The sequence below is a fragment of the Miscanthus floridulus genome, chromosome 5, assembly GCF_019320115.1.
Source record: "Miscanthus floridulus cultivar M001 chromosome 5, ASM1932011v1, whole genome shotgun sequence".
NCBI classification, from domain to species: domain Eukaryota; kingdom Viridiplantae; phylum Streptophyta; class Magnoliopsida; order Poales; family Poaceae; genus Miscanthus; species Miscanthus floridulus.
Window position 1 is genome coordinate 133,289,444 of NC_089584.1, and position 11,804 is coordinate 133,301,247.

The 11,804-nt window shown below is 55.3% G+C and overlaps 1 protein-coding gene across 1 annotated transcript; it reads left to right on the top strand.

The window, feature by feature from the left end:
- Positions 1-211: 211 nt before the first annotated feature.
- On the top strand, positions 212-7,319 carry LOC136455382 (uncharacterized). The gene is made up of 12 exons (XM_066455428.1): positions 212-475; positions 614-794; positions 1,032-1,453; positions 1,522-1,655; positions 1,739-1,790; positions 1,833-2,234; positions 2,331-2,615; positions 2,697-2,806; positions 3,163-3,203; positions 3,315-3,439; positions 3,518-3,709; positions 6,981-7,319. The coding sequence occupies exons 1-12, from the start codon at positions 212-214 to the stop codon at positions 7,317-7,319; spliced, it is 2,547 nt and encodes an 848-aa protein (XP_066311525.1).
- Positions 7,320-11,804: the final 4,485 nt, after the last annotated feature.

The following is an 11,804-nucleotide window of genomic DNA, read 5'->3' on the forward strand; positions in this document are numbered from 1 at the left end:
CGTAGCCACACTCTCCACCGCACCCATGGCCGGCGGCGCTGTTGTCATCCAGGCGGATCCTTGGGGCCTGTCCGATGTGTCTGTGGTGACGCTGTAGTCGCTCGTCGATGACGGTCTCCTCCGCTCGGTTATCGACCCCAACAGACTGGAGTGGATTGCTCTGGGGGGCGAGCCGGAGCTGAGGCCACGTGATGGCTATATCGTGAGCTTCATGGCCTTCCACGAGCGCGGTCTCGGCTTGTCGGTGGACCGGTTCATGCGGGTGCTCCCGCATTACTATGGCGTGGAGCTCCACAACTTCAACCCCAACTCCATCGTGCAGGCAGCCATCTTTGTCGTCGTCTGCGAGGGGTACCTGGGCATCGCCCCCCACTGGGAGCTGTGGCTCCACTTCTTTCGGGCATGGCTCAACACCAAGCCGGCGGGCACGACAGGCACGCGGAAGGCGTTGAGGGCCAGTGGCTGCACTCTCCAAGTGCGTCAAGATAGGTAGCCCTTCTACATCCTGGCCCAGCTCGCGTCATCCAACCGTCGCTGGTACAACAGCTGGTTCTACCTCTGCAATGATGACGGTGGGCTTCCCCCCTATACCGGGCGGGTTGTGGAGAGCCAGCCAGAGAGGTGGAGGTACGGCATCCCATTGGCTGATCAGGCCAAGCTGCAGCCGCTCCTAAAGGCGCTGGAGAGGCTGCGCAGCCGTGGCCTTACGACGGCCATGGTCGTGGTGGCCTTCCACCGCCGGAGGGTGCTGTCGCTGATGGCTTGGCGACAGCGCCTGTTCGAGATGACACCGAGTGAGCCGATCGATGGCATCCGGTTGTCCGCCGTCGTCCTTTCCGATGAGGAGGTTCTGCGTCGGGTGAGAGAGACGGTGGAGGGGCGGCAGAGGAGCAGTGATCTGACCCCGTTCCCGATGCGCCCGTCGTGGGGGTACATCTCTCTGGTGAGTCACGCGTCGCTGCGGCCCCCAAGGCCTCCTTGCTCCTTACATTCTTAATCTGTTCCCTTATTTGCGTTTGTCGTTCCTGTAGGGGATGAGGGATGTGCGAGCCTCCTCACCGCCCGTTCCCAAGGACGCAGAGTGGCGGCGGTGAACAGGGCGCACGCCGAGGCGTACAAGGAGCGGAAGGACACCGAGGAGGCAAGGCGCAGGAGGAAGAGCCTCGAGCGCGACGAGCTAGAGAAACATCGCCGGCAACAGAGGCACGACGGTCTCCTGGAGGAGCCGTCTCCATCACCGTCGTCGATGGATTCCGAGAGCGATGACGACGAGAGCGAGGCGAGGCGGGGTCCTCTGGACCATCTCCCTAACGTCAGGGAGATGGCGCCCAGGGCGTCGGCGAGGGGCCCGGCGTCTCCAGGAGGAGGAGGAGAGGGCGCCTCAGGGCTGGCAATCGCCCGCCCCGGGGCCGAGGCCGACGTGCCTGAGATACGGGCATCGGAGAAGCGTGCCGTCAGCCCGTTGGGCTCGATGGCGGAGGTGGAGCGGGCGACGGCGGGGGCAACCAACTGCCTTTGCAGAGGGCTGAGGAGGCGTTGGATTCTGGCAAGGGCCGGCCGGTACCGGCGAACACGGGGGCCATGCCACCGTCGCCGCCACCGCCGTCGTCGTGGACGAGGGACGCGGTGCAGAAGCTATTGTGTCCCCATTCGAGGTAAGTGTTTTGTCAGTGGAGTTTGCAGCATCTCCCACTCGTTCTTTGGTCGTATGCTGACCTCGTGAGTGTTTTGTCTTTAGCCAGAAGCATCAGGCGGAAGCGCCCGCCCTGGCGCCACGTAAGGCGCTCAAGGTGAGCACCAGCTCCACCGCCTGATGGGTGGCGGACACGCAGGCCGCCCTGCGGCGTGGCGCGGTGTCGGCCAGGGCCGACCCGAAGGAGCTAGTCGCCCAAGGAGAGGCTACCGAGGCGGCCACGAAGCAAGCGGGGGAGGAGGCGCCTACGCCCTACGAGGTCGGGGCCCTCGAGTTAGGTGAAGCCGAGGCGCCTTTGATCGTTGAGGCCACCAAGGGCGAGGCCGAGGCCCCTAGGACCTCCGAGGCCGAGGTGACGGAGGCTGAGGCTTCCAGGGCTTCCGAAGCCGAGGTGGTGGATGCTGGGGCTCCGAGGACCACCGAGGCTGAGGTGGCGGAGGCTAGAGTTCCTGGGACCACCGAGGCTGAAGCGGCGGAGGCCGGCTTGGGCGCGGCGAAACCGACGGCCCAGGATATGAAGACGGAGGTGGGGCAAGCTTTGGTACCGCCCCCGGCCCAAGACCCGCCGCCGTCGTAGGAGAGCACCCGGGAGGTGGAGGTTCATTCAATCTCCTCCGACGATACTTCCCAAGGGAAGGAGGTGGCGGACACCGAGGCGGCCAGCACCGCAGAGCAGCCAGCTCTGCCTTCTAGCGAGGGGAGCTCGGCCCTCGTCTGGGTACAACCCGAGCCCTGCGGGTGGGATAGCCCGCGTGTCTTGTGGCAGAGCCGGGATGACCCTGAGGGGGAGCCTCTGTTCGCCCTCGAGGATGCGGGCGAGGGGAGGCGCTGGGGCTCCCTCAAGCAATTCTGCCAGCTAGCGGAGCGGTCGCTGCGGATAGCGCTGTCCGTCGTGGCTGACGACCTGCCCCGCGTTGCCCAAGTACGCACTTTCTTTTCTCGTGCTGTGTCGTCTTTTTCCTGAGTTTTCTCGCAGTGCTTGACGTTTGTTCTGCTTATCTAGGAGCTCGAGGCCCGGTCCCTCGGGAAGTCGATGTTCCTTCGGTGGGAGAGAGACGTCTGGGACCAGCTCCGGCAGCAGAAGGACCTGCTCGCCAATGCTAATGAGCTTCTGTGCTGACATGAAGGTCGAGGCGGCCATGGCTCGGGAGCAGGCCGCCCCTTTAGCGGCACGGATCAAGGAGCTGGAGGAGGAGCTGACCTGGGTGGCCGGCGAGCGGGACACCTTCAGGCCCCGGGCCGAACAAGTGGCGGCCTCTACCAAGGCTGTCGCCGGGTAGCTGGGGGCGGAGTAGGGTGCGCACTTGCTGACGAAAGGTGCCCTGGCGGAGGCTGTCAAGGTGGCCGAGGCCTCCTGAGTCAAGGCCTTAGCCTAGAAGGAAAAGGCCGAGGGTGAGTCCTGTTGAGCCGCGCCCCTTGTTTTATTTGTTTTTCTTGCGTTCGACCCCTGACTCCCCGATGTGACGCAGAGCTAGAGAGGGAGGCTTCCAGGGCGACCGAGGCCTCTTGGGTTGAGGTCCAAAACTAGAGGGAGAAAGCCAAGGGTGAGTCTGATAGGCTTGCGCCCCTGTTCGGCTTGTTTTCTTTCGTGCTTAACCCCATCCCGCCTGTCTTGGCACAGGATTGGAGAAGGAGGTCACCCGAGTAGCTGAGGCCTCCGTCGCAGTGCAGGCGGTGCTCGAGGCCGAGATCTGGGAGCACAACGCGCTGCAGGGCACCGCCCGTACCACCTGCGAGGCCCTGGAGGTCGGGGGGGTCGAGTCGGGTAGCTCCCTCGGGAGCCGCTTGATCACGTTGAGCGGCTGAGTCCACGGGCGGCTCCAGGGGGCGCTGCATACAGGCGTCAAGCGTGCCCTGGCCGTCGTCTCCTCGCACTATGCTGGCATCGACCTCGAGGCTGTCAGCGACGGTTACATTGTGGCTGATGATGACGAGAAGGCCAAGGAGGAGGTCATAAAGCTGGTGGAGGTGGCTGAGGCCCCTGGCACGGCACTGGCCAGGTTGTTCGAAGAGGAGGTGGTTCCTCCTACGCCGACCGCCGACGCTGGCGACCCGGAGTTTTGACCTGGGCCAAAGGGGCCATGTAAATAGATTAGGACTTACATCATTGTACCATGATGCTTGTGGCCGTCGAGGCCTCTTTAAAGTACTTATGCGTATACGCTTTTTAATCGTTTTTATTGTATTTCCGAGCCTCTGCCCTCTGTCTCGTCTTTGAACATATCTCTTGCAAAAAACTTCCTCAGAGCCTAAGCTGCCCTTCGGGCAAAAGGTGGTGAGGGAGTTGCCGTAGCCCAGAGGCGTAGGCCGTCTCACGGCTTGGCCAACCTTTTGGCCCTGAGATAGACTTTTGGTCCTTAGGTTTTTTACAATCGATTTGTCAGAGTACGTGAGAGACTTTGGCGTAGAATTTTTTTTTTCGAAAAACAACTAAAAACGGTGTCTGGGACTTAGGAGGGTCCCCCCCTTCTAGCCCCCGAGGGAGGCTCGGTTCTACAGAGGCAGAGCCGAGTCTTGTTCGAGCCCCGCGGTGGGCACCTCTGCAGAGGTAGAGCCGAGTCTCCCTTATAGCGTTATCATAACGCCGATCCCCCATCGATGGGCTCGGGGGGGGTTTCAAAAAATTAGAACAACTAAAGAACGCTTTTTTATTGTATTTCGAGAAACAATGTATACAATGCTTGGAAATTTAAGGGTAGAAGCGACATAGGTATTTTTTAAGGGTAGAACCTCCTGAGGGCTCCGTGTGAGCGGAAGCGTAGGTGGAAGCATAGGCGGCGGCGGCATTGCTCAACCCAAAAGGGTATGGGGATGGTGCCATCGCCGGGCTCTGCTCCACCGGAGTCGACTCCTCAGGAGGTGGCGGGGCAGAGCTTGATGACAGGGCGGTGCTGCGTGCCACCGGCGTCTTTCCCTTGCCCAGGCTTAAGCTAGACAGGTCCCTAGCCAGGGACTCTGTACCAACAGCCGGGTATGGGACGCTGGTGGAGCGCGGTGCATTGCCCTGAGCTCACGCGGTGTCGGGGTGGTCCCGCCCGCGTCGTGCCTGGCGAGCGCGATGAGAGCGGTGACCTAGGCGCCGCCTACGCCTAGGCTGCTGGTGCGTGATGTCGTCGTCGGTCGATGGGGCTTTGGGTGGGTGGAGTAGCATATCATACTCATATCCTAGAGACATGAACTCTAGGCTCCCGAACCAGATCACCGTGCCGAGATGCAGTGGTCGCACGGGGTCTGCCATCCGGAACCTGTTGGGATGACTAAGCTGACACGTAGTAAGCCCCCTACCTAGCGCGCCAACTATCGGTGTTTTGGGTCCGGCGGGTCCTCAACCGACTAGTGAAAGTGTACTGCGTGCCCCTAATCCTGGATGGTGATGCAAAGAGACATAAGGTTTATACTGGTTTAGGCAATAGGTGTCCTACGTCCAGTCTGAGAGAGCGATCTTGTATTCCTTACACCGAGGTGGTTGTAGTAGGGGCTTACAAGCTGAGCGAGAGAGGGAGCTAGTCCTAGGTCTCTACGCGGAGTGGCGTGGGTTGCTTGAGATGTTGATCTCTTGTAGTGAGGGAGCGTGTGTGTGTTACAGAGCGTTGTGCGTTGCTTGCACCTATGCCCCTTCCCTAGAAGCGGCCCTGGTTACTCCCTTTTATAGTTCAAGAGAGGCACAGGGGCGGTACATGTATTCGCTACGTGGCGTTTTGTGAGCAGAGGTGGTATGTCCGAGCCCTGTAGCTCGTCACTGTGGTGGCATGGTCGGTGGAGCGGCCTTGTCCTCGGTGCACTAGAGCGACGCGCCGGTCACGTCTGATCCTGTGCGACGTGGGAGCTCCTGTGGCTTGACGCAGGGCATGGCGCGTGTTGCGGACGACATGCCGGTCCTAGAGCACTGACAACGTAGAGAGCCGAGGTCTAGTCGATGCAGACGCTGGGCCGTCGTGGGGGGCTCGGCCGTCGTGAGTCCCGAGGCTACGGGAGCCTAGAAGCGGATAGCCGAGGCTTGAAGGGAGCAGTTAGTCTTGTACGTCGATTCCGAGGCTACAGGGACCTGGACTTGACTTTCCACGCCGCGCTGTCCTTAGAGCAGGGGTTAGGCAGCACAGTGCAGCACGGGTGTCAGTCGTGAGCACAGCGCCGAGCACAGCGGGCGATAACCTCTGCCCCATCCTGTCCCGGACGGCATGGCGTCGATGTGACCCCCGTCTCATCGGCCACTCTGCTATATCGTGCTGTCGTTCGGCTGACATCGCGGGAGTGGTTGGACACATTGGTTGGATGTGACGTCCTATCAGAGAAGTCGGTCAAGGCGACGGGGATGGGGTCGTTGCCGAGCTAGCCTCGAGCGAGTCGGTAACTGAGTGCTCGTCCGAGGCCTCGTGGCGTGGGACCTCGGGTGAATCAGAGAATCGGTACCTCGTCCGAGGCCTTGCGGCGCGGGGCCTTGGGCGAATCGGAGAATCGGTACCTCGTCCGAGGCCTTGCGGCGTGGGGCCTCGGGCGAGTCGGAGAATCGGTACCTCGTCCGAGGCCTCGTGGTTTCGTCCTGGGCCGAGCCTGCTTTGGGTGAGCCCGGATATTGTTCGAGGTGGGCCGGGCGGTCCAGTCGAGCCTCGGATAAGGTGGGGGTTGTCTCTTGGCTTTGATATTTACAAGGTCTAAGCGATTTTTTTGGTTCTTGCTTAGGGGACCCCTTTTATGGTACCCGACAATATATTAGTTAGATTTTTAAACCTAAGAATCGTCATTACTTAGGATTTCATGCAATTTTTAATATTTGTATTAAACCTAGGTAACCGCAGCGCATGTTGTTATGTTTTATGGGTTCATTGTTGTGCATAACATTGAAAACCCTAGGTTTAGGGTTTAATGTTAATTGCTTTCGGTTCTTAGAACGAAATTGGTTGTATTGTAGTTATGGTTTTCATTGGCATTAATCTGTGATGTTTTGATTTTTGTTTGTTAAATTACATCCATTTTGTTAGATGCAAGAAATATATCGGGGGGAGTTTTGGCGAAAATGGGGTCGTCCTTGAGAATTATACCCCGACACGTCTAGCAAAGATGCCCCCGTCCCTCTTGACCTCCCCGTCCCTAACTATGACTGTGGTTTCTTGGCCCACGTGTTTCAATCGAAACATCCAGACACAACGACTTGTTGCTTCTACACATACAGTCGTTTAAATGTAAGAAATTATTTTCACTATCTTTTTTCTTTATTTTGTGTAAGTATGTTACTAATATTTTGTTAGAATCTCATTGCGTAGGACCATGAGAGGTGTTGTTTTTTCAGTGGATCGACGATGCAGACAAGTTTGACCATATGTACCTCCTTTTCGACGATTGGTTTAGAGGGAGACATCCACGTGAGCACTTCAAGGCGGCCGCGGCCGCGGACGGCACGTCGGGCGAGCCGCGGGCGCGGGGACCGGCGCGGCCAAGGGGCACGGCGGTTCAACGGGAGCGCGGGGCGCGGCGCGGCCTCGGTGGCGACGTGGCGCAGGCGGCCGAGCGCGGGGCGCGGCGCGGCCGTGGTGGCGGCGAGGCGTGGGCGTGGGCGAGGGCGCGCAGGCGCGGCCGGCCGAGGGCGGGAGAGGGAGCGGGCGGCGGCGGAGGTACGTGGCTCGGGTGAGGGAGGTGCGAGAGAGAGGGAGAGGAAGAGAGAAAGGATTGGGGCACATACGTAAGACATGCTCGGCTCCAGTCACTCTGGCATCGAGCTCGGCGCCAAGATCTACGACGCCGAGCTTCCTGCCATGTCACCGCCACGTCTGCTTCGAGCCTAATAGCGCGGTGCCAGCAACGATGGCGTCGAGTTAAAGGTTCAGATCTTGAAATCTTTTCTCTAGGGGCATATTTATGATTTTTTTTTTAAAAAAGCTAAAAAAATAAAAAAAATTCGGGAGCGATGCGGAGCTGTTTGGCTTGGCCTTTAGCTAATGGAGGCACACGTAACTGTAAACTGCTACTCCCTCCGTCCAACAAATATTTACACGTTTGGGACTAAAAATTTTCCCGAAATAAGTGAACACTTTCACGGAGTGCAACAGACAACAGAGCACAGTGTACTTGCAGGCATGTGAACCAGCCGGAAACCGACGGAAGGTTATAGGATACAGATGCTCTCTCGTCCACTTATTCTCCACCCCCTTTTCGTGCACAGGCACACCGAGCCTCTCGTCCACACACTTATCCCTAGACTATATGAAAAGAAAAGAAAAAACCAACAGAGATATCTACCCGAGGCTCTCGAGATGCTTCTTATCCACTCATGCATATGCCTCAGCACCGCATGCACCTGTGCATGCCCACTCTTTCCCCTTCCCTTCCCATCCCCATGCATGAGCCATGCCGCCATCGCAAGGAGTCTCTAGCAGCCACTTGTGCAGAGGGCGACTGCAGCAGCGACGGACTGATGTGGTGGGCGAGCACGCGCGGTGGGCGCGCACCCGCGGCAGCGGCATCGATTGCTCGGACACCCGGCGACATGGGCAAAGGCATCAACGGCGGCCAGCGGGAGCCATGACAACGCCGTAGGTGCGCGCAGGCGGCAAGAGCTCGTCCTCATCGGCGTGGAAGACGGAGGCAAGGTCTGGCGGCTGTTGCGGCCGAAGCACGCTCTGAGGAGGAGCCAAGGCGGCGGCAGCGAGTGGCCAAGGTCGGAGGCGGCTACAGCGTCGTGTGCTGGGCGAGCTCGACCGAGACAGCGGCTTCCGCTTGGCTGCCGATGTGCGTTGGATGTGTGGGTTGAGCTTGAGCATGTGAGGACATGAAGGTGGCCCTGGTGGAGAATGAGATATTTTACAGGGGCATTATTGTCATTTTGCCCCTGTCTTGGTTTTCGTGCCTATTCCTAGAAGTGCAAATATTTGTTGGACGGAGGGAGTACGTGCTACAGCAAATGCGAGGGCAAGCGGGGAACGTCCGAACAGAAGGAAGCAGGCGGCACGGTAGCGAGGCGATCGCATGGGAGTCACGTGCGTGATTCGTGCCCGGCCGCAAAGGCGGGCCAATCGCGTGGTCGCCGTGCCGTCCTGACCCATCGAACACCCACTTGGCCCCATCGGCCTATCTCCACAGTTCCCGTGGGGCCCACCGCTCAGCGAACGAGAGCTTCACGCCACTGTTGTTGGGTTGGCCCGCCGGGCGATGCCGATCCGACCGGACTCCGGAGCACGCTGGTGGCGGGAAGAGGCATGTGACGCCTCCGTGACGCGTCGGGCGATGGGGGCCGTCGGCTGCTGCGCTTGCCGGCGAAGGAATCGGAGCTACGCCGTCCGCCACGTAGGCCCTGTTTTTTTATTGAGCCGTATTATTTTATCAAATAAATAATATTTTTTTAAATCAGCGAACAGTATTTTTCAATCGTGTCTTTTTAACAAAGCGACCAGGCCACAGAATACCACTGGCATAGCATTAGCCTAGTGGACTGTGCCTGGCTAACCGCTTCAACTAGCGGAAAATCTATGCGCCGCGGCAGGAGGTGATGCCCGATGGGTGCCGGCCATGTGCCCATGCATCGTTTGATGCTTGCTGAGCAGAGATCTTTCCGCAGATCCTTTTTATTGAAAGGTACTCTGGTCTGGTTTAGATTGCAAGTTTTTTTACTATTTCTTCATCACATTAAATCTTTGGACACATGTATGGAGTATTAAATATAGATAAAAAAATAATTAATTATATAGTTTGATTGTAAATTACGAGACGAATCTTTTGAGCCTAGTTAGGCTAGGATTGGACAATAATTGTTAAATACAAACAAAAATGCTACAGTGCCAAATACTGATTTCTAACCCCAATCTAAACCAGGCCTCTTTTTCCGTTGCAGGGCATGCACAGCTCGCGTGACAACTGACACGAGTGACACAACAGAGTAGCAATGATATATAAACAGATTAGAAACATGCGGTTTCCCTAAGCGCGTGTTTAGTTCCAAAAAGTTTTTCCAAAAAGTGATATAGTAATCATCACATCGAATTTTGCGATACGTAGATGGAGCATTAAATATAGACGAAAAAAACTAATTGTACAGTTTTGTTGGAAATCGTGAAACGAACGTTTTGAGCCTAATTAGTCCATGATTAAATACTAATTGCCAAATAAAAACGAAAGTGCTACAGCAGCCAATTTCCTAAATTTCACTCGACTAAACAGACCCTAAAGAACAGACGTCCGTTTTTAGGGTGGTGAGCTATTTTGTTGAATCAGATTGGTGTGTCTCGTTTTCGTTAAAATCAACTCAGATGACCCAGCGACTATGATGTGATGAACATACACGTAAATGTTCATGTTATGACCCGAGTAGGCCTAGACGAGCGCATAGATTCCATTCCGAAGGTGCTAGAGTTGGAAATGCCATCGCATAGGAGCATGTCAGCTAGATTCTGCCATACAGGTCCCAAATGTCAATGCAACATCGGTGGTATTTCCGACTCTCGTATAGTCTTGTTATGGTTGCGCATTAGAGCAACTCCAACAGTTTCCCATCCCTCCTCCCCATCCTTCATTTTTTGGCAAATTGAGAAAAAACAAACTCCAACAGTTTCCCATCCCTCCTCCCCATCTTTGGCAAGTTCGGAAAAACGCCTCCCCAGCGCGCATATATGCGCGCGGGATACGACTTCGCATCCGGGGCTCTTCGTTTCTTAGCGGGGCTCTTCGTTTCTTAGCGGGGCTCTTCGTTCGCTTAGCGGGGCTCTTCGTTCGCTTAGCGGGTCTCTTCGTTTTGTTAACGGGTTTTTTTATTTTACCAAGTCAAAAATACCAAACTCTTGGAGATGGATTGTTTTTTTACTTGGCATATAATTTTGGGAGTTGGCAAATCACAAGATTTGCCAAGTAAAATTTGACAAACTCTTGGAGATGCTCTTACCTCATAATCGAATACTATATAATACAATTGTTAAGTTAGAGCAACTCCAACAGTTTCCCATCCCTCCTCCCCATCCTTCATTTTTTGGTAAATTGAGAAAAAACAACCTCCAACAGTTTCCCATCCCTCCTCCATATCTTTGCCAAGTTCGGAAAAACGCCTCCCCAGCGCGCATATATGCGCACGGGATACGACTTCGCATCCGGGGCTCTTCGTTTCTTAGCGGGGCTCTTCGTTCGCTTAGCGGGTCTCTTCGTTTTGTTAACGGATTTTTTTATTTTACCAAGTCAAAAATGCCAAACTCTTGGAGATGGATTGTTTTTTTACTTGGCATATAATTTTGGGAGTTGACAAATCACAAGATTTGCCAAGTAAAATTTGGCAAACTCTTGGAGATGCTCTTAGGACCTATGTTAGATTGTTTGGACTAATAACCAGTAGTAGCTAAAAATTAGCCATCTCCAATTTTTTTAATTATACGGTACAACATAGACGCTCACAACTCGCACGCACACTTATCCCTATGAATATAGGTACGCTAACCCTACCCCTATGAGCACCTTCGAAGGACTGAGCCGGCAGATCTCGAGATTCATGAACCCATCACAGGCGCCTCGCTGTCGACGGGGCTCTGTTCGGCTGGTCTATAAGCCGCTTGTGCTGATTTATACGGCTGATTTATTGGAGAAAAAAATACTATACCATGACTGATAAGCCGGCTTATAATGACAGCCGAACAGACGTCGCCTACCACTGAAAGTATAGCGACGATAAATCATGGAATAAATCCAGAAAAATGCGAGCATCCGTGCCAAGTCGGTGACTTAAACCCGGATGAGCAGGTTCTACACAAGGATGTATAATCAGTTCGCATCTCCTAGGTTTTTAGTGCGGAAGGTTAATCATTGACTAACAAGAGCTACTAGGTCCTAATTGGAGACTAGAAGTCTATTAGAAAAATTAGTTCATGTTTAATCTATATATATTTAGCTCATGGTCACGTATGATGGATTAATTTTTAGTCTAGATATCCAAACGTGCCCTAATGGCTCCGTTCGTTTATCTTATAATCTGTCTTTTTCAGCTTGTTTTTTTCAGACGAAAACAGTGTTTTTCTCTCCCAACAAATCAGTCGGAACAATGTTTCGTCTTGTTTTTTCAGCGAAGCGAACGGGGCGATGAGTTGACTTATTTTCAGTCCAGATTTCAACTCAGAACAACTGCTAGTTCACGAGTTGACAAGTG

Bases quoted from the DNA above. Each gene is read 5' to 3' on its own strand.
- LOC136455382 (XM_066455428.1), top strand. From the start codon at position 212: ATGGCCTTCCACGAGCGCGGTCTCGGCTTGTCGGTGGACCGGTTCATG. The intron at 1,454-1,521 runs GTCAGCCCGTTG...CTGCCTTTGCAG, and splicing joins GGGCATCGGAGAAGCGTGCC to AGGGCTGAGGAGGCGTTGGA. The intron at 2,235-2,330 runs GTACCGCCCCCG...TCCCAAGGGAAG, and splicing joins CGGAGGTGGGGCAAGCTTTG to GAGGTGGCGGACACCGAGGC.